Source organism: Psilocybe cubensis, chromosome 2 (genome assembly GCF_017499595.1).
Source record: "Psilocybe cubensis strain MGC-MH-2018 chromosome 2, whole genome shotgun sequence".
NCBI lineage: Eukaryota > Fungi > Basidiomycota > Agaricomycetes > Agaricales > Agrocybaceae > Psilocybe > Psilocybe cubensis.
In genome coordinates, this window is record NC_063000.1 from 2,336,511 (window position 1) to 2,355,253 (window position 18,743).

Genomic DNA, 18,743 nt, shown 5'->3' on the forward strand with positions numbered 1-18,743 from the left:
ACTAATAACACAGCCACAATGATTCAAGTATCCTATACTTTTATCTTTTTTTATCTTTAGCTCGCCCAACATTTTTACTCGTCTCGTCGACGTCCTTGCGTTTCCCCAATGAATGACGAGTGTCCATGTCGCTTTCGACTTCCTCCTCCTCCTCATCAGATTCGGGTTCAGAGTCTGAACCCTCTTCAGCCTCGGATTCCTCTAATTCTGATTTGTCTTCATTGTCCTTCTGCGATTTTGTATTGCCATTCTGGTTTGTATGGCGCGGGGAGAATGGGTCTGGTTGTATTGAACCAAGAAGAGAAAGCATTTCATTAGCCACGGTGAGTCTGTGGATGTCATGAGAATAATCTGGCCAAAGAAATAGACCAAAGCAAACAAACCCAATAACTGTGAATTGCAAGACGCCATCTTGACCTCCCAATGGCTCTCCAGTCATCCGTTTTACCCATTTCCCTCCGCTACTATGGTCAATTTCTTGACCATCTTCAGCCGTAGTGGCTTCGTGTCCTTGGCTGTCTGTTTTTCCGTATTCCGGATCGTTTTCAGCCGGGCCATACTCAAATTCCCATTCTTCAATCGGAATATGATGCCGGGGTATTGAAACATTGAAAGTTCGATGTACAAGGAGGGATATGTGGTCTGGAGAGCACAGATTGACCTTTGCAACTTTATAAAGATATTGTCACTGAATGCTCGTAGGAATGAATATGAGAACCTACAAAGACTCTGACCAACGCGAGGACTCCATACAGTTGCGTCGAAAGATACTGTGCAAACCAAAAAGGGACAGTCGACCTGAATAGCAGCGACTTTGTCCAAGAATTTTAGATTTGAATGAGCAAGAACGACGCCTTTTAATGAGGGTATGTATCTAGAAAGTGTCAAGCACTATTTTTTTTAGATTTTGTGAACCATAGCACACCTCATAATCATGGAATCAAGGAGTTCGTTTGCCCCTGCCGCTGGGTTTGCGGCAAAAACGGGTGGAATAGAAAGGACAAGAGAAGCCTGGACAAGTTTAAATTCTCCATCGGAGACGTGAGAGTCTTTGAGCTTTTTGTTTGGAGGATTGACTGAAGACTCTACTTTGCGTTTTGAAGGGGACATTGTTATGGTCAGAATCAAATCAAGCAAAAGAATTTTGTAATCACGTGGACGTGATGTATTTTCATTTCGACTGAGCAGCGAACAATTTCACTCTACACACCACCCATGGTATGTACCTCGTCATATTCCGGGAAATCCTCTGATATTCTATCCAGGCATCTCCCAAAGCCATTATCCAGATATTTATTACTGGAACTAGGATCTTGGGCAAAGCTTTCTGGGAGGCAGGCAGACAGGCAGCCAAAAGTAAATTTCGTTCCGATATATTCCAGCCTCTGTGGTCTCGTATTCACCATCTTTCTCCCAAGATGCCAGGTCATCTCCTGCCGCAGCTATGGGCAACGACTCTGCGGGTGTAGGGCACGCAACGTCCGGTTCACCCACCGACCAGCTGACACGCCAGCATCGTATGACGCTCGACGAGGCCCAGCTAATCCTCAACGTAAAGCGCGGGGATGATATGAAGCAGATTCTTAAGGTGAGTGTTGCTTTTTTATCCTATCTATATATTCTCCTAATTCGACCCTCCAGAATTATGAACATCTTTTCAAAGCCAACTCACCACCCCCGCCACCAGAAAAACCAGTTCCGGGTAAAAAGGCAGTTGCACCAACACATTCTCACTACCTACAATCAAAAGTGTTCCGTGCTCGGGAAAGAATAGAAGCCGAGATGAAAATTGCAGAAGCTCCAAAAGAAACGCCGGCGACTGGCCCTAACCCTCATACTAACCATCCCCCAGACCCTCCGCATGCAGGCCAGGCTTGACGCCTTTGCCATAACGATAATTCCTAATGTACAGCTCTATTAATTGACACCCCTATTCATAGAAACGACTTCATGTTGCTTTCAATCTTATACACGCGTGTCAAGGATTTTTTCTGTAAGTATTCAGACCTTTCTAACCACCAGAGCCCTTTGTCTTCCGTTTGCTCCACCCAAGGAAACTATTGCTTGCTCTGGCGACCATGTTCTTTATTCGTTCCCGTTTTACGCCTGATTTCGATTTTGTACTTTGCTCTGGGGTGAAGTCAATAAACGACTTCGTATCTTGTGCAAACACCAAGTTATGAGAGGTTGTATTTTTGTGTTCCGATCGGAGCGACAATGTACTATCCAATCTCTCCGGAATGACATCGTTGCAAGCGACATGTAATTGCTGACCTAGATTGTGAGAAGCGCCAGCGCTAGATACTGGAGTCGACATATGATGGCGCCACACCCTTTCTCTGTGGAAATCTTCGAAACGACCGCTATCTTGAGCGTAGTATTGGGTCGGATCAAGGTGATCTCCTGGAACACTTGCTGAGGGCCAGATATCATGTGTTCCTTCAACATGACTATTCCGACTGAAAGCTTTGTCTCCTTCCAATGCCCGTAAAATGGATCGAAAAGAACGAGCCTTGGGTAAAGTTTTTTGCCCGATGCGAACTGAAGTATTAACGTTTTCGCCTCCGCCGATGTCTTTCTGGTTATCGGATCTCATACTCGCAACTTTGCGGATAATTCGCGGGAGGGCACCCAGTGTCAAAGGCCGTGTTTCCTGTCTACCTAAGGCTGTTGTACTATGTTCATTCGTCTTCAACTCTGCCGCAGATAGGAAATCTTTGGAGAAACGAATGGGGCGCGATGCCGTCCTGTCTGATAATGTCCCTGATTCGCTAGAGAGGTTTCCAGAGGAAACGTCTGCGCGCGACTCGCAAGGGTTGAACTCTTGAAAAGTAAACGGTCGTATGTATTCCAAATCCTCAGGTTCCAGTTTTCGGGCGCAATTGATACTTGAACTTGTTGCCCTCCTTCTTGACAAGGCACTAGCAGAATCTACTGTGTCAATTTGTAAACTGTCGGACGTTGAAGGCGACTCGCGGTGAGGGTCATTCCCCTTAGGGCGCATCCCTAAATCCGCAGCCTCTGGCACCCTTGACCTCCAGTGTTGAACATCTGAGAAATCCTTGTCAAGTCCCCGCTCTGGTAAAAACCAGGGAGAACTTCGCATACGGCGTATTACAGGGCTTCCGATTGGAGGAGGTTCAGGGAAATCAGCAGAAGAGATATCATACAGAGATGGATCAGGCTCTGAATCACTCTCTGAAAGGGCTGCTGTTGAATAAATGTCCTGAAATGATGGCTCTTTACACAGATCTCCAAAATGTGTTCCGTAGCGGCGCGAAGAATGGTGAGATGCGCGAGTTCGCTTGCCCAGAGGAAGGCGGTCGTAAGGCGCTGCCCCGACTTGACGTTGCTCCGAGGATGCACATTGCGACGCCTCCCCATGTATGTCAGAAAATCGACGATTAGACAGAGGAGCAGGAATGGGTCGGGACACCCTAAAATCTGAAGATGTGGAAACTGAAGGATAAAGAGCGATACTATGCCTGCAGGTTAAACGTCAATAGCTAACAGCGTTGCTTCCTGTAGCTGTTTACCTTGATGCAAAAGAGCGACCTGAACCATTGTACTGGGCCAAAGAAAGCGAAGACGCCCGGTCAAATTTGTCAAAGACGAGTTCAGGTTGGGAACGGTACTGCCCAGGGGTATGATGTGAGCCGGTTGAGATCGACGCTGAGCGTCGTGCAGTACAAGCGCGTTCCGTGGGGCGAGCACTCATTTATTAGTTGTGAATTGAAGATTAAACGAAGCAGGCTCGATCAACCTCGTATAAATCCCGCTTACCAACACTGGAGCCAACAACACCAAATTTCTTGTATACAATCCATCGCAATTGTGCAATTGAATATTTTATAACAGAAAGAAACTAGTATCGACAAAATGGAAAGGATGCATCTAATATACCTTCTTTCCAGCGAGTTGCAAATGCGCACTGTGCTCGTCGTAGGGGAATTTTGAGAGAGGGATCTCGCGCCAGAGATCGGGGGTAAGGAAAGCATAAGTTTTGGTGATCTATATTTGGAATGTAAGAGATACAGCATATATAGTCAAATGAGATTGACGTACAGCAGCAAAGGTAGCCTTCAAGAAGTTACCCATAGTGGCAGTTGAGCCCTTGGACTGGGTGTAAACATCCTCGACACCAGCGAGTTGCAGGAGACGCTTGGAGGCGGGGGCAGCGACAATACCAGTTCCACGGGGCGCAGGGATGAGTCGGCACATGACGGAGCCAACCTTGCCGCTGACCTTTGAAGGGACAGTGTGGGGTTCACCGAGAGCAGCACCCCAGTAACCACGGCGCACAGGGATGACAGAGAGTTTAGCGAGGATGATGGCACCACGAATGGCGGTGGCGACTTCCTTTGCGCATTTGACACCGAGACCGACATGTCCCTCAGAGTCACCGATGGCAACGAAAGCCTTGAAGCGGGTGCGCTGTCCAGCACGGGTCTGTTTCTGGACGGGCATGATTTTCATGACCTCATCCTTGAGTTTGGGGAGGAAGAAGTCGATAATCTGGTACTCCTTGACTGGGAGAGAGAAGAGATAGATCTCCTCCATAGACTTGATCTTTCCATCCTTCACGAGACGGCCGAGCTTGGTGACGGGGACCCTTGCATTTATTATCGATAAAAGAGAGAAAGAGATATCGAGACGGGAATACTCACCACTCCTTCTCCTCGTCCTTGCGTCCACCGCGACGGGGACCCCTGCGGCCACGTCCACGTTCGCCACGACCACGTCCGAATCCTCCGCGTCCACGAGCAGCGTCAGCCATATTGATGGGAATAGAAACTAAAAGAGCCAAGTCAGCCGATGAACATCATCCGAAGGGCAGAATTCGCATCCAGCCCATTCCAGCTGGATACGGGCAGCACGAAGGCAGCCAAACGACGAGACGCACTCTGTGGGGTGGATGTTGGGCGAAAAAGGGAGTACTCACAGAGATTGAGGGCGCTGCGTTGACGACGATGGGCACCAGTATGGACTTTGGAGGACTGTAGGATGAGCGGAAAGAGCCGAGAATGCTGACTCAGCAGTGTCTCTGTGTGACGGCGTGCGTCTGTCTGGCTTGTTGCCTCTTGCTCCTGTTCACCACAAGCCTCACTACACTCCCGCAAATCTACCAAGTTGGCAGCTTATGTTGTTATCAAAGATGACCAATATATCGAATCAGAAATCTAGTCTTTGCCCCACGTATGTCCACAGATTATATTGTCCAATCTCCGTCCTAATCTTTTCGTCTATTCAGCAACGGTCGTCAAACCGTTGGGGATGGGGCTTTCTCTTTCGACAACGAGCCTAGTGTGCTTGCTGTGTGCCATCTACAGGGCAACCAAGACATGTACTACTACTCTACCACGTTCTCTGGAGGGCCTGGGGTAAGTACTTTCGGTCAGCCTTCTCTCTCTTACTCACTCCCCGAAGTGGCGCTTTTGACGCCCCTAAAGCAAAATGCCCTCCAGACAGAGGGTCGTCGGACTGTGTGACAGGCAGTCCGGCGTCTTATTCCGATTATCCCTTTTCCAACTCTCCTTCTCCATCTTTTCCTTCTCCTCCATCCAAGCACACCGCCGTCAACCCTAATGCCTCTGCCCCAATACCGTTCAGCCCACCCTCTGTCCGATCTGCCGCATCCCCACGAAATATCCCAAGCAGACACAGTTCGATGAGCTCAACACCACCATTGACACCTGACGTCGCGAGCGATTACAGTCAGGATAGTGGAAGATCCTTTGCCAATCAAGCTCGCCAGAAAGATGCACTCGACTTTTTGATGACTGTATTCCCACACCAAGGTTTATCTGCCCTTCCATTCGCTAAAAGTGTCTCGATATCGGCACCCGATCTGGGTGCGGACTTCGAGGGCATTGTTTTGGAGGTTCCAGGCTCTGTCAAGACACTCTATGTTGATGGCAAGAGTGCGGCGTCTGTCAGTTTGCGCGAAAGGTAAGGCAAAATGTGTTACTTTTTTACACACAACTTATTTTTCTTTTCGTTCAGCATCGTTGCGCTTCTTGACCTTGCCGACGAACGCCTAGGGTGCTCTTCTCTTGTCATTGTCCTAGAACGTTCCTCTCCAAACCTTGGCAAAATCCTCCATTCGCTCATGTACGTCGGTGGTGCAGTTGTTACTAAACCCATGTATCAGGTTGACCCAGCTTTCGTGCTTGTTGGCCTCGAGGTGTCTTAAGAGGTTCGATAATATATATATCATTCTTTTTCCTCAATATCTTTTACATACAAATTTTCCTCTGGCCTTTTCTCCAATGTTCTCTCTTCTTGTCGATATCGTTATCTTCAGCGTAGAGATTACATGATTATGCAACTCTCCCCGTTTCTTTCCAATCTGTGGGATATCTCGTCCGCACCCATGCCTCGTTGCCCAGGCTGGGAATCAAGCATGACAATTAAGACACCGGTGTTATTGGGGTCTATACGTGCGACCAAATTATGCCTGCGAAAATGAACGCCCATTCAGTTGGCACGGGAGAACAGGATTCAAGACCTAATACTTACCTTTGAATTAATTCCTCTATGGCAGGCTTGATTTTGGCAACTCCGCCTTGAGAATGCAGCCCTTTGCCTATGACAATAATGTAAAGGTGTACGTCACCGTCAGAGTTATCTTTGTACTAACCGACAATGAAATTTATTTGTGGCTGGCCCCGTTGCTTGGCTTGTTGGATGGCCTGATCAGCACGGAATATAGCTTCCTTCACATAAAGTCCATGAAGATCAACTTCTCCTGGTTTACTATCCTGGATAGAAGAGCATGGACGGTAAGAACCACCGAACACAAAGGCAGTTTATTTTTAACCTTGTTGTTTTCTGCAAAGTTTAATTCAAGGTGAGAACATATAGACGAAAAAACAAACGAAAAAACCCGGATTCAAACGAACCCACAAAGATGAAGTCGCTGGCCTGTTTGTTAAGCTGCTCCATTTTGCGTTGGTGATCCTTTCCTTCGTTCGATAGTTCCTTAGCCAATGCACCGTCTCCGCGTGAGTATGCCTCGTGGCTTTCTCTGAAGCATTTCGCCATCAAGTCACCATGTTCATTAGCTTGTGCGCGGAGAGCGACATAATGTTCATTGTGCTGGTTAATCTGATTAGCATCCTGAAGGGTTATGTGAGCCAGAGGAGGAGACAAGACCGCGATTCTTCAAACCTGGTATTTCTGAGGGGTTGATACGGACGGGCTATATTGCTGAGGCTGTTGCCAATGAGGGGCGGACTGTCCAGGCTGTTGTTGCGGCTGCAACTGATGTGGCTTCTGGTCTGTGCTTGTCGAGGTTGTACCGCAAAAAAGACCAAGAATCGACTTGAATAACTGGAGCCACATGGTTGACGCAGACCGACCAAGCCACCTCGCGCTTCTTTCAGCCTCTACAGTCCTCTCAGAGAGCGGCCACAGAAGGTTAACATTCAAGATGTCTCCTAAAAATAGAATTTAAGTATTGGTTATCTAATATATAATATTACGTGAATAATTTGATTATGACATGCCTGGCAACAAGGCGTCGACTCCCACTGCCACCACCTTCCTTCTTTTCGCTTTCCTTCTCTTTCGTTTGACCATGAAACTCATATCCCTCACATTCCTTTTATTTGCATCGTATAGGACTGCTTATGCCGGATCCGTAGACATAGGGGGGCCCTGCTCAACTGGAAACAACAGACTACAAACCGGCACATATCAATTTTGGAGCGAGTGCAACTCAGTATCATATTGCTCCGACGAAGGTGTTTGCGTTGCCAAAGGTTGCCGAAAGGACGACTTTCCTTTTGGATACGCTCAAGGAGATCCAAATCTTCCGCCAAAATGTGGCAAGGGAGAGTTCTGTCCTGATGAAGGCACCGAATGCCAGCCAGTTCTCTCGGTGAACAGCCCATGCCAGCTCAACCGTGACGGTAAGAACCATACTATTTACTTGAGGTCTTATCACTAATTTCACGCATCTATTTGACAGATCAGTGTGAGGGGCCAGATAACTTCAAAGAGTTGGCCGATACTAGTGGTCGAGGACTCAACTTCAATGGCTCTGTGTGTCTAAACAACGTTTGCATGTGCGTGTCGGTGTTGTACGTTATACTGGGGTCACGAACTGAGTGTCAATCTCAGGTGGGCCAACGTTACTCTTGGGAATAAGTGTGTCGTGGAAAATACCCCTTACATTGCATACGGTGCATCTGGGGAGTTTATTGACATAGTTTCGAGGTATGATAGATTTTCTGCTCTCTTGAATTCTTCTCATTATTTTTTCCAGGGGAAACTGCAAGCTCGGTCTATACTGTGACAGTTCTTCACTGGTGTGCATGAACAACAAACTGCTGGGAGAGTCATGTGAAGCCGATAAAGAGTACGATCCAATATATTCATATGAGAAGCCGATCCTGACATCTATGAACGCACTGCAGATGTGATTCATGGAATTGCCTTAGCTCTGGCGTTTGTGGGGTCACTGCTGCTACTCCACACCACTTTGGTGTCTACGTCTACATCTTGGTTGCACTGGGCATCATCGGTGGTATGTGATAAACTCCACTTTGTGTCTTCTCTGTCACCGCTTACCTTGCCTGAAACAGGGATGTCTGGGACACTCACAGGGCTTTACTTTGCCCATCGCAAGCAGCGCGAGCGCGAGCGCGCAAAACGTGCCCAATACTGGAGAGAACAGGTGCCATCAACTTATATACTTGGCTGGCTCAGTTGACTTACCGCCTCTGTAGAACGCTTTCCACCAAAACTTGATGCAGATGAGAGAAACTGCGCGGGCGTCAATCCTTAATCTCCGCACAACCAGTGGGGGCCGTAATGATTACACCCTGAGCCGGGACGCTTCCGACGAATCGAACTCTGCGCTGCACACGAGCGGGCCGAAAGCCTCAGGACTGCGAAATTACATGGGAGATGATTCTGACATCGATGATGGGCTAATAATGCATTCTGGCAAGAATGACGGACGATTTTAGGAGATTTTTTAGCTATTAATGTCTGTTGTGGACTTGGACAATGTTATATATGTTTCGTATCAATGATGTGTGACGTCGTTACAACTTCAAGTTAATGTCACCTGCTTGCGTTCTCTCAACGGCCTCTGGCTGCAGTCTTTTCGCCGGACATGTCCTCCGCAGCCCTCCACCATCCGTCTCCAGCTCAACATGAACAAGATATTGCACATACCCAATCCTGGTTTGACGACGACTTCACAGAGTCCCACATGAATGCATCACATAGGAAAGGCAAAGGCAAGAGACGCAGCGGCGGACATGATACAGATCCTACCAGTCCGGCCTCTTCCTCGGACAACTTGGACAAAATAGCATATCCTCCCGTCAACGAGGATGCAGAAGAGACTAGGAGAGTAGAAGAGGTCAGCTTCCCCGACCTCTTTTCTTCTCGTGCATCCGTAACTTATAACCCCATTACCTCTAGAACCTAAGAAGGTGGGAGATCGCAGAGAGGCAGCGTAGGAAGGCCGCAAGAGGCTCCACTCAGTCCGCCAAAGCTTCATCCCTGATAGAAGATGTATCGAAACGCGCTAGCCTGCTGTGGCCAGGCAAGAAAACCAAACATTCTTCAATAGGTGGCTCACATACGGCCCTCGAGTCGCAGGACCACATCGACGTAGTCCCGTTAAATCAAGTCGTTACAGCAAGCCCAGTACTATCTCCAACCCACTCAAACTCGGATGTCCCCACTCTTCAAGATCCCTTTGCTAATCCTCCAGAGCTCATTTCTCCATTTGCCGACTCGTTTCAGGTAGCTACGCTAGTCCCGCCATCTGCAACGGAAGACGGCAGGCATTTGTCCGCGCCTTTGAACGACGTGACCGACACAGATGGGTCTAACGGCACAGCTCATGCTTCAAAACCCCAACGACCCCCTGCCCCTATGCCTTTGAATTTGCCACCTCCACGGACACCACCCATGGGGTCTCCACTCATGTCGCCTATTAATGATGCTGACGCGCAGCGTAGAGAAGAGCCGCAACGCGTTAGATGGTGGCATGAGTGGCTTTGCGGATGCAGCGAAGGTCCAGATCGCGGTGGCGATTACCAGGCGAGTTTCCCTCCGCATCTGCCTAAGTCTACTACTTACTGTATGACTGACCACATTCTTGTAGGCTGGCCGAACAAATCCTCAGGAATAGATTTCAAAATATCACTTGCGCCATATCACATCTCCACTTCTTGTTTATGCCTATCTTCATATCGATGCTATCGACATAATGGACATTCACGAACATTCTTCAATCCATGAACATAAACGCAAGTTTGACCCAGAGCAAACTTGTGTACATTGTATAGTATGCAATTCTAATGTCTATAATCATGAAATGTCGTTATAAGATCAGCGTTTTAGCAAATGTTAAGTGAGGTGATAGGCCATTTGTTAGGGAAAATGGACCGCTTTAGGACCCTTAATGGACGCAGGCTCAATAGGCTCATCGCGAGCCACCTCAGCAACCAGATTGAGAGCATCTTGCTCTTCCATTTGGGGAGGCATCGGGCATTCATGGTCGGGGGCGATTTGCTGGGTTTCGTTATGAATGATGTCAACTAGCGAATCTCTTTTGGTGTTTCCCTGTCCTTCGTCCTCCGGAGGAACAACCTCCGAAGTAGGTTCCCTGGGAAGTGTCGGCGTGCGGCTTATCCCCAGCAACCAGTCGGGGTATACCCTGGTGCGAGAGGTTAGGGTGGCAGAGATGGAAACTGAGCGTGATACATTCATCCCCAAATTGAAGAATGGGATAGATAGTCCATCTTGAGAAGGCATGCGTTCAGTGCTCATTTTACAGAGAAAATATCTCGGCTTACGAATTATGACGGAGGAGAGAACTACGAATGAGACAATTGGCTGTATTGCTAAACCGAGATAGTCTTGTTGAGTCAGGGGAGGGTTTGCAGGATGTGGAAGTCGATGAAGGGCCAGGGTGGAGATGAACACGGCCCCCACTCCCATCTGTCAGATCCGTTACAAATTGCAAGGTGACGTATGCCATAAAACTTACTGGTCCTAGATAGAAGAGATTAGACATTAGTGCAATCAAAATGGATGGTTCACTACATAATCTCACCAAAGTGGCCTGAAAAAAGAGCCTCGCGCCAGGAGCTAATCTCGGGTATCCATTTATATAAAACCAAAATGGCTGGGATTCGGCGCAAGGTAATGATCCCTAAGGTTAGAACAAATAGCCGCCATGGGCTAATACCGATTTCAGATATAGTGAATGATTCAAAGGGCAACCAAGCGCCGATGTATACGAAACAACCACAGTTGAGGACTAGATCAATAACCGAAGCAAAGACTTCTCCCTCTGTGTGGACATTGAAGTCACCATCCCAGGAAATTGCACTACCTGTTAAAAATTTAAATCTCACGTGCATTATATTAAAGAAGAAAGAGTTCAGACCTGCGGCAAAGGCAGCGAGAAGGTCGTCGCTCCCTATGGTACTAACAATCCCTGTAATAAAGACGGACAGAGCAAGGTATTGAGCAACGTATGACTCCCTATCGATGTATCCACGACGATGCGAGAATTTCATAAGATGAGAAAACATTAATCCTTTTGCGAATGTTAAATCCACTTTGCTATTGCAAATTTACAGTATGGCGTACCGAGAATAGCCCCCGTCACGACACCAAGGAACACTTGATCTGTAGGCAAAGCATAAGTACCAAATCTGAGAGCAAGCAGCGTGATGGTCACATACAAAGCCACCCAATGAGAATCCAATGCGTCATAGCTGCTCCTGAGGTTGTATCCAACGTCAGGTAAAGCGTTAATGTCAGAAATGGGTATGCAAGCCCATCATTTGCTGCTGACTCGGCTGAAAGCAGTTGCCGAAGATTTATTGGGACATGCTTTCTAGCAAACTTTCCACCTATGGCATAATTAAATATCGAAACGACTGCAAAGAGGATGGGACTGACCAACAATAGCAGCACAGATAATAGGGTCAGTTGGGGTCAAGCAGGCAGATATAGCTAAGCATGACAGGTAACTGAGCTGTGGAAAAATAGCTTTCATAATTGCTGACAAAATGTGGTCAGATTATTGCAACTAAATCATCACTTCCATCACACCTGCAACAATAACCCATCCGATAGCCATCGTGGGCAAAATCATGTAAAGGAGACTTTTCGCATGTTTCGCCATGTAAGATTTGGGTAACTCGACCCCAATTGCAAAGAGGCCGGTAGCGAGTACGATGCGCATAATTTCAAGCGTTATGGCGTCTGAATGAGGGCCCCAGGCCCTGGGGTCGAAGATGCCGGCGAAGTGAGGGCCCATAAGAATCCCAAAGAAAGTCCCGAGGACGACTTCATTTACATAGATCTAAAGTGGTTTTGAGTGAACGCTGACGTAGCAAGTAGAGTGATGTGCCAGAATGCGCACTTTTTCCTTTGCCAAGAGCGAGAACATAGAAAACTATATAGGGGCATCGGTCAAGTAGCTCAAAGGGTTCAAAAAAGGCTTACATACTGCAACAACAAAGCCGCCAAGGCATATGTATGCAATGCTCGGACCTGTGATCTTGATAAAAAAACAACTTGGTGGCGAGGAAAGAAAATTGAACATATTGACAGACTTCTATGAGTTCCATGGCTGCAGAAGGAAAGGGGGGGTATTGAAGTTGGCAAAGGCTGTTATCGCCGTCTTTATTGCATTGCAAGGCTCAGTGGATGGGACGAATTGCTTATATTATAAGGTCTTCGGCAATTTGCGTGAATGGCAGGAACCCGTATGTCACACGGCAGGTGATGTGACAGGGCACATTGATTGGCGCACATTGGATCTTGAACAGTCGCCGCCAATGTATCATTAACCTCTACTTTATCTCAACTCATGGCAGGCTCTGGCGATCACTGCTCTTTTGTTCTGCTGGCAGAATTTCACATTCTGGAAGGTGCTAAGCTTAAGTATCAGTTTCCCCAGCCCCTAGGTGTCAATGAGGAGTGCGCATTTTCGGCTTCAGTCATCTCCTCTTTTCTAATGACAGCATTGTTAGAGTCCTCGCTATGTCCATGCTCCCCGATGGGGCTGAAACTCAGCTTGATGACTGGACTATCTTCTTTCTAAATCAGACACCGTTCAATACCATATCCCCTGTTCTAGCTCTCGATAGTCCTGGCGTCAAATCTGTCGGCTTACCAGGCGCTGAAAATGATGGCCAAGGTAGCGACAAACCCGAGCTTCTCTGTGTCATGAATCTCGTCCGAACCAAACACGATAAATCCTTGGACCGGTAGGGTTTAACCAAAAGTGTTTTGTGGCCGCGATTGATAATTCGTGACACAGAGGCGCCCAAGTTCTTGCACTCGCCATATGCACTCGTCATCCATTTATTCAAATTTTCAAGGTATGAACTTGTTTAGGCTCTATCTCTGTGTCTTTTACATCCACCTTTACACATTTTAACCAGCCATTCCTGCTTCTCGCACTTGATGACTACCTCCTGGATCCATCACAAGACTGTCTTGCTCGTCTGTTCGATGCCGTAAATTCAATGGACCTGTCTGGTGCACCAACATTAACTCGGCACGAGAAACTGGTCATGAGGTCCTCTGAACGTAAAGATATCTTTGCCGAGAAGTTTACACACATTACTTCTCAGCAAGGGTGGGGACCAGGTGCCCCTGTCCCCGGTTCAAAGGCTGTTTTACAGCACAAATCAACAAACTCCAGTGGATCCTACTCTAGTTTTGAAGAGGGTATTCTTCTTAGGTCGAAGGATCGTGGCTATCAGGACGACAGTATTAGCCGCAAGAAAGACGGACAACGCTATAGAGATAGGGGAGATTCAGAGAGTAGCGTCGCTGCACAAACTACCCATGCCCAAAACTCTCCATCTGATTCTTCCTTCTCCCTGGGTGGTAGCGCGGTCTGGGTAGGCGACGAAAGTGGGTTGGACTTAATCCCGAAAGATAGAGGAGACGCTGATAGCGTCGCCTCTCTGATGGCAAGTAGTACGCTGGTTGGTTCGTCACGAAAGCGAAGATCGACTGATGCATCTTCATCGTCGTCAAATGCACATGTTAGAGAGCAAAACTTCAAACCAATTGGTTCACAACAATCATTCCCGGAGCCTCATAAACGGCATGGCATAGTTAAAGACACTCACTTCTTCCATACTACAGTTGCTTACAAAGAATATCCTTTGCCGATCAACATGCCTCTGGCTACTTTCCCTGAAGAAGTCGGTGATGTGGGTAGATTTAAACCTCTCATAGTGGTTCTTTTGCTGATAACTATCTAGTATTCTCTGATCACGCTCATTAAAGTCTTCTCGCAGTTTCCTACTGTATCTGGGCCCATTCATCCGCACCTACACACGAGCGGTCCTCAAACACATCCGATTATTGTTCTTTTCAACGCCCTTGTCACGGGGAAGCGAATAATTTTTTTGGGTCACAAACGTCCCGCTGGCTTGGTGTCGAATTTTGTGTTATCAGCCTGCGCTCTAGGGTCCGGGTGCGGTGCAGTGTTAAGGGGCTTTATTGAGCGTGCTTTTCCATACGCCAATTTGAAAAACCGAGACGAATGGGAATCTGTGTATGTCTCATCATTGTGGCACTATCTCCTTGTCTGAACACTTCTTTGCCCAACCAGACCGGCATACATCGCAGGGGTCACTAACCCCATTTTCGAGACCCTACGCCAATGGGACCTCTTCCTCGACATCAGCACAGGAAGTGTAACAGTGGCAAAAGATATCCACGTTACATATCCCATAACTGGTATACCTAGCCTGGGTGGTCCATTGATCACCCGGTCTGGTACTTTGAAAGCTGAATCATCCATTGGCAGCGAAGAAGATATATCTAAAATGGCCAAAGAAGGGACGAAAGACCCCAGCAAAGATTATAACGCTGATAAATTGTTCATCGATGATGTACGTGGTACAATATCGACAAGGGCATGGCATCCACTGAACACTATATGTAGATTAGGACAGCCATAGATGATCATTTCGGAGAGAGCCTGGTCCGTATGAGATTCACCGAATACGTTACTCGCTTTGTTCGGTTGGCGTCTCGCTACGAAGAGGAGGTTACTGGCAAAACGTCGTTTGGGTTCCCGAGTGCCCCTTTTACTGAAAATCCCGGTAGATCACCTAAGCTGGGGAGTGGTATAGCCTTTAGCGACGAGGCTACGTGTTTGAAGGAGTTGGTGGCAAATGCACATCGTATCGAAGCATGGCGGAAAACGAACAGCTACCGGTATCTAATATTGGCGAGTTACGAAAACTTGGTTTCACGTATTTGTCTAACAGGAAGATTGCAGGACTATGCCAAATTACAAGCCAATAGCTGCATCAAGGGATTTGATGTTCTTCATCAGCTATTCCGGCTCCGATATACCAAAAACATGACAGATGCGGAGGCTTTGGCTATCATGCGCAGTCTTGCAGATGGTGTCAAGACATATGATCAAGTGGTCGAGGCAGGTAGCAGAGATTGATGGCAATTTGGACTTGCTAACGAGAGTCCCTTTTGAAAGCTTTTGGCATCGCTTCCGCATGGAGGAGGACTGATGTATCTCGGGTTTTCGCTCTTTCATCAAAAAGAAGCCATCCGCGACTACACTGTCAAGCTATTTGACCAGCTACGAGCATATCCGGTGAGCGAGATATTAAAAGAAACGAGGTACACGAGCTGAGAAGAAAGCGCAGGTTGGAGTTCTTTTCCTGCAGTCGCTGAACCATTTCCAACGATACGCGTATGTGCGACAAGCACACGCGAAAGAGAAACGGATATTAGCGGAACATCAATACCCAGAGAACAACTATTCGATGCCCAGCATGGCGAATGCGCGGACCCAGACCGGGATGGTTGGACATCAGCCAAACGGGGCATTTTGATGGAATTTGAAAAGAAATATGAGATAGAGTACTACAGAGTAGAGGTTGGTACTTACATGTATAGTTGCAGTGTACTCTGTTGGATACTTGGATTAGATGCTTGTTCTCAGGGAGGGCAAGAGTAGCCGTGCAAAGGACAACGGGCCGTTGTCAACAGACGGTCTTTCTTGACCGCAGCGACTTCAAGTCGGATAAACAACAGACATAGTTATCCATCATCCCTTTCTGGCAAATACCCGAGCATGTCGCTCTAAGGGCTGTGCCAAAGACATATAATAATCAATTCTCCTTCCACCCAGTCCTCTGCCACTTTCTCTTCTTCTTCCTTCATCTTTCTATGCATACGCCCCTCTTTTTTTTTGTATAATATATATTTCTCCTCTCTATAATGGCCAACAAGCCCCTTGAGTCCCATGTCCAGGGCACCCTTCAGAGGGGAAAGGCCTGCCTCCGGTGCAGGTATGTCCTTTCTCTTTCCGTCCCCCACAGCCTGCTTATGCCCGCTTTGCTTCCAGAAAACGCAAAATGGTATCAAGTTATTCTTTGTCCATCTCTAATCCCTCTCATCTTCTCTTTTCTAGCGCTGTGATGGCCAGAAGCCCGCCTGCCAACAGTGCACGCGCGCCAAGAAGGCCGACGGTTGTGAATATGACGATGGCAAGGGAAAGACGCGAACACAGATTCTGCGCGAAACCATCGTCAAGCTCGAGAACAGAATACGGGAGCTAGAGGATCCAGAATACGTATCGCCATCAGTAACTCTATTCGACCCACATTTTCATTCGCGTTCAAATTCCTCCTCCTCCTCCTTTGGGTCACCTGAGAGCTCGTATTTGTCCGCCTCTCATTCACCTTTCCCATCCGGTACTGTTCTGTTTGCATTCCTTAGATCCTTATCTTATGCCTCAAACCGTTCTCCAGCTTCTCCTCCCGGAACATGGGCCCAACTCCAGGTAAGTGCTCATGGCTTTCCGTTCGGGTGTGTAACCAATTCCCGGGTTTCAGGGTATGCCGTCTCCTTCGCCGGTTTCGTTTTCTTCGGACGTCTACTTTGATGATCAGCAATCACCATTCCAGCCTCCACTGGAACTAGCTCTAATGCTGTACGAATGTCTTTTCCGTTTGTTCGCAATCTTGCTTATGCTGCAGTAGTCTAGATATTTTTGCTCCTCATAGTCGGCAATGCGGTCTTGAAATACATATGGGCAGACTCAGGGAGAGCCTCACCCTCCCATTGTCTGAACAGAGACATCCCGTCCTGATGAATGCTATTTATCTATGGGCCTGCTTCATCTCTCGGCCAGGTCCTCTCAGCCAGCACGAAGATCACTATCTGCGACACTCTTTGGACGCCTTGCCAGAGGCTCTTCGGTCCAACGAGAAGACCATCGATGTGATCCAAGCGTCATGTCTTCTGTCCTTATACTTTCTTGCCAACGGTCGACTTCTTGAAGGCAGCTATCATGCTAGTGCTGCAGCATCCATCTGTATGCAAGTAGGACTCGGTGGCAGATCAACGCTGGATAATCAGGCAAGCTCTATTGCCAACATCGACTCTGATCTGAAGCCTACTATGAGCGATCTTCGCGACGGAGAGAGAATTCTTGCGTTTTGGCAAGTGTATAACCTGGATCGCTGTTGGTCTGTTATTCTTCGTAAACCTTGGGTCATCCTCGACAAGTCAGATCCCCGCCATTCGATATACTGTCCTTGGCCTCAGGAAATTAAGGATTACGAGAACGTAGGCTTCTTCTTTGCATTGATAGTCTAACCGTTGCTTATTTCCTTCCATCTCAGGGACATATTGATACCGTTGATGCTCTGCCAACGGTTCGCTCCTTCTTGTCGGGATCCGTTTCGGCTAGTAGTTTTTCGGTTCCAGCTCTACGTGTTAAGGCGTCTGCACTTTTCGCGAGCGCGGACAGGCTGTCCAGTAGCTGGACCGCAAGTAAGCCCCTTCTCATTACCTCATTGTGTTCGGTAACGTTAATTGTCCGATAGAAAAAATGACTACTAGTGTCAACGAGGAGATGCGGGCGCTCGAACATACGATCACCCTCTTCCTGTCGACCCTGATTCCCATGGACCAACTGGATGCCGTTTTGCCCGAAGAGAGACATAGTCTGATTTTGGTACATACACTTGCCCATTGTGCTGCCATTTATCTCTTTCGACCTTTCGCATTGGACGATGCTATGTGCTTTGATAAAAGCTCTAGAGCCTCCCGAGCATGTATATCTGTCATTAAACACATATCCGATCGAGATTTTGCATTTCTCGATCCCATCATAGGCGTACGTTTTTCTTTTTCATAAGGTGTTGATCCTCACTCATTGCGCTCAATATTATCTTGATAGCCATGCTGGTGGTCTGTTGCAGATATTCTCATTAGAGATCTAGATACATTGGAGAGATCTTGGCCATTGGTGGATCACAGTGATCTTCGCAACGAGCTTGGTGTTCTGCTTTACGCAATGACTAGCCTCAGCACTCGTTTCCCAGTCGTCGGTCAGTGCTACCTTTATCACAGTAAGGCTCCTACTAAACAATGTGGATGTCTAGCTCCAGCAGTTTCAAAAGTCCAGAAGCGCCTGGCTTCACAATAGTCACCCTACCTTCGCCCATATACTCACCCACGTAGTTGGGATATTTTGTCCTCTGCGCTTTCCGATCTATTGCTTTCGTTTTATTCTGCAATCTTTTATTATGTGTTGCTCGCGGACAACCGATCTCATTCTTTTATTATCCAGTTGCTCACGGACAACATTTTAATATTTCGAATGGCTCACGGACCAGAAACTTTTGGTAGATATATCTATCCACACTCCTTTCACGGACTCATACGCCTTCGGACGTTTTCTTTTACGCATA

At 47.5% G+C, this 18,743-nt stretch overlaps 12 protein-coding genes across 12 annotated transcripts; 6 read left to right on the forward strand and 6 right to left on the reverse strand.

The window, feature by feature from the left end:
• Positions 1 to 40: 40 nt before the first annotated feature.
• Positions 41 to 751, reverse strand: JR316_0002258 (uncharacterized protein; the record flags this gene model as incomplete). The annotated part of the gene is made up of 3 exons (XM_047888052.1): positions 41 to 329; positions 384 to 669; positions 739 to 751. The coding sequence occupies 3 exons, from the start codon at positions 749 to 751 to the stop codon at positions 41 to 43; spliced, it is 588 nt and encodes a 195-aa protein (XP_047752975.1).
• Positions 752 to 900: 149 nt separating this feature from the next.
• Positions 901 to 1,110, reverse strand: JR316_0002259 (uncharacterized protein; the record flags this gene model as incomplete). Its single annotated transcript, XM_047888053.1, has 1 exon — positions 901 to 1,110. The coding sequence occupies one exon, from the start codon at positions 1,108 to 1,110 to the stop codon at positions 901 to 903; it is 210 nt and encodes a 69-aa protein (XP_047752976.1).
• A 105-nt stretch (positions 1,111 to 1,215) lies between these two features.
• JR316_0002260 (Mitochondrial import inner membrane translocase subunit tim16) lies at positions 1,216 to 1,878 on the forward strand (the record flags this gene model as incomplete). Its single annotated transcript, XM_047888054.1, has 4 exons — positions 1,216 to 1,218; positions 1,266 to 1,356; positions 1,419 to 1,588; positions 1,642 to 1,878. The coding sequence occupies 4 exons, from the start codon at positions 1,216 to 1,218 to the stop codon at positions 1,876 to 1,878; spliced, it is 501 nt and encodes a 166-aa protein (XP_047752977.1).
• Positions 1,879 to 2,011: 133 nt separating this feature from the next.
• On the reverse strand, positions 2,012 to 4,777 carry JR316_0002261 (40S ribosomal protein S2; the record flags this gene model as incomplete). Its single annotated transcript, XM_047888055.1, has 5 exons — positions 2,012 to 3,485; positions 3,537 to 3,634; positions 3,904 to 4,011; positions 4,066 to 4,612; positions 4,668 to 4,777. 5 exons carry the CDS (start codon positions 4,775 to 4,777, stop codon positions 2,012 to 2,014), a joined length of 2,337 nt encoding a protein of 778 aa, XP_047752978.1.
• Positions 4,778 to 5,155: 378 nt separating this feature from the next.
• Positions 5,156 to 6,193, forward strand: JR316_0002262 (uncharacterized protein; the record flags this gene model as incomplete). The annotated part of the gene is made up of 4 exons (XM_047888056.1): positions 5,156 to 5,196; positions 5,252 to 5,381; positions 5,567 to 5,949; positions 6,004 to 6,193. The coding sequence occupies 4 exons, from the start codon at positions 5,156 to 5,158 to the stop codon at positions 6,191 to 6,193; spliced, it is 744 nt and encodes a 247-aa protein (XP_047752979.1).
• A 119-nt stretch (positions 6,194 to 6,312) lies between these two features.
• JR316_0002263 (Smr domain-containing protein) lies at positions 6,313 to 7,344 on the reverse strand (the record flags this gene model as incomplete). The annotated part of the gene is made up of 5 exons (XM_047888057.1): positions 6,313 to 6,457; positions 6,520 to 6,586; positions 6,641 to 6,761; positions 6,907 to 7,119; positions 7,171 to 7,344. 5 exons carry the CDS (start codon positions 7,342 to 7,344, stop codon positions 6,313 to 6,315), a joined length of 720 nt encoding a protein of 239 aa, XP_047752980.1.
• A 235-nt stretch (positions 7,345 to 7,579) lies between these two features.
• JR316_0002264 (uncharacterized protein) lies at positions 7,580 to 8,975 on the forward strand (the record flags this gene model as incomplete). Its single annotated transcript, XM_047888058.1, has 7 exons — positions 7,580 to 7,913; positions 7,973 to 8,069; positions 8,125 to 8,220; positions 8,270 to 8,362; positions 8,421 to 8,530; positions 8,589 to 8,680; positions 8,733 to 8,975. 7 exons carry the CDS (start codon positions 7,580 to 7,582, stop codon positions 8,973 to 8,975), a joined length of 1,065 nt encoding a protein of 354 aa, XP_047752981.1.
• A 149-nt stretch (positions 8,976 to 9,124) lies between these two features.
• JR316_0002265 (uncharacterized protein) lies at positions 9,125 to 10,156 on the forward strand (the record flags this gene model as incomplete). The annotated part of the gene is made up of 3 exons (XM_047888059.1): positions 9,125 to 9,376; positions 9,439 to 9,999; positions 10,130 to 10,156. The coding sequence occupies 3 exons, from the start codon at positions 9,125 to 9,127 to the stop codon at positions 10,154 to 10,156; spliced, it is 840 nt and encodes a 279-aa protein (XP_047752982.1).
• A 242-nt stretch (positions 10,157 to 10,398) lies between these two features.
• On the reverse strand, positions 10,399 to 10,797 carry JR316_0002266 (uncharacterized protein; the record flags this gene model as incomplete). Its single annotated transcript, XM_047888060.1, has 1 exon — positions 10,399 to 10,797. One exon carries the CDS (start codon positions 10,795 to 10,797, stop codon positions 10,399 to 10,401), a length of 399 nt encoding a protein of 132 aa, XP_047752983.1.
• A 493-nt stretch (positions 10,798 to 11,290) lies between these two features.
• Positions 11,291 to 12,614, reverse strand: JR316_0002267 (putative Na(+)/H(+) antiporter C3A11.09; the record flags this gene model as incomplete). Its single annotated transcript, XM_047888061.1, has 9 exons — positions 11,291 to 11,361; positions 11,420 to 11,572; positions 11,626 to 11,664; positions 11,721 to 11,891; positions 11,941 to 12,042; positions 12,094 to 12,346; positions 12,407 to 12,439; positions 12,494 to 12,537; positions 12,596 to 12,614. The coding sequence occupies 9 exons, from the start codon at positions 12,612 to 12,614 to the stop codon at positions 11,291 to 11,293; spliced, it is 885 nt and encodes a 294-aa protein (XP_047752984.1).
• Positions 12,615 to 12,856: 242 nt separating this feature from the next.
• JR316_0002268 (Protein mesA) lies at positions 12,857 to 15,472 on the forward strand (the record flags this gene model as incomplete). Its single annotated transcript, XM_047888062.1, has 7 exons — positions 12,857 to 12,966; positions 13,020 to 13,256; positions 13,310 to 13,370; positions 13,434 to 14,216; positions 14,268 to 14,563; positions 14,621 to 14,903; positions 14,957 to 15,472. The coding sequence occupies 7 exons, from the start codon at positions 12,857 to 12,859 to the stop codon at positions 15,470 to 15,472; spliced, it is 2,286 nt and encodes a 761-aa protein (XP_047752985.1).
• A 788-nt stretch (positions 15,473 to 16,260) lies between these two features.
• Positions 16,261 to 18,478, forward strand: JR316_0002269 (uncharacterized protein; the record flags this gene model as incomplete). The annotated part of the gene is made up of 9 exons (XM_047888063.1): positions 16,261 to 16,331; positions 16,388 to 16,400; positions 16,454 to 16,825; positions 16,878 to 16,975; positions 17,025 to 17,613; positions 17,670 to 17,820; positions 17,874 to 18,166; positions 18,230 to 18,380; positions 18,435 to 18,478. The coding sequence occupies 9 exons, from the start codon at positions 16,261 to 16,263 to the stop codon at positions 18,476 to 18,478; spliced, it is 1,782 nt and encodes a 593-aa protein (XP_047752986.1).
• Between the last annotated feature and the right edge of the window lie 265 nt (positions 18,479 to 18,743).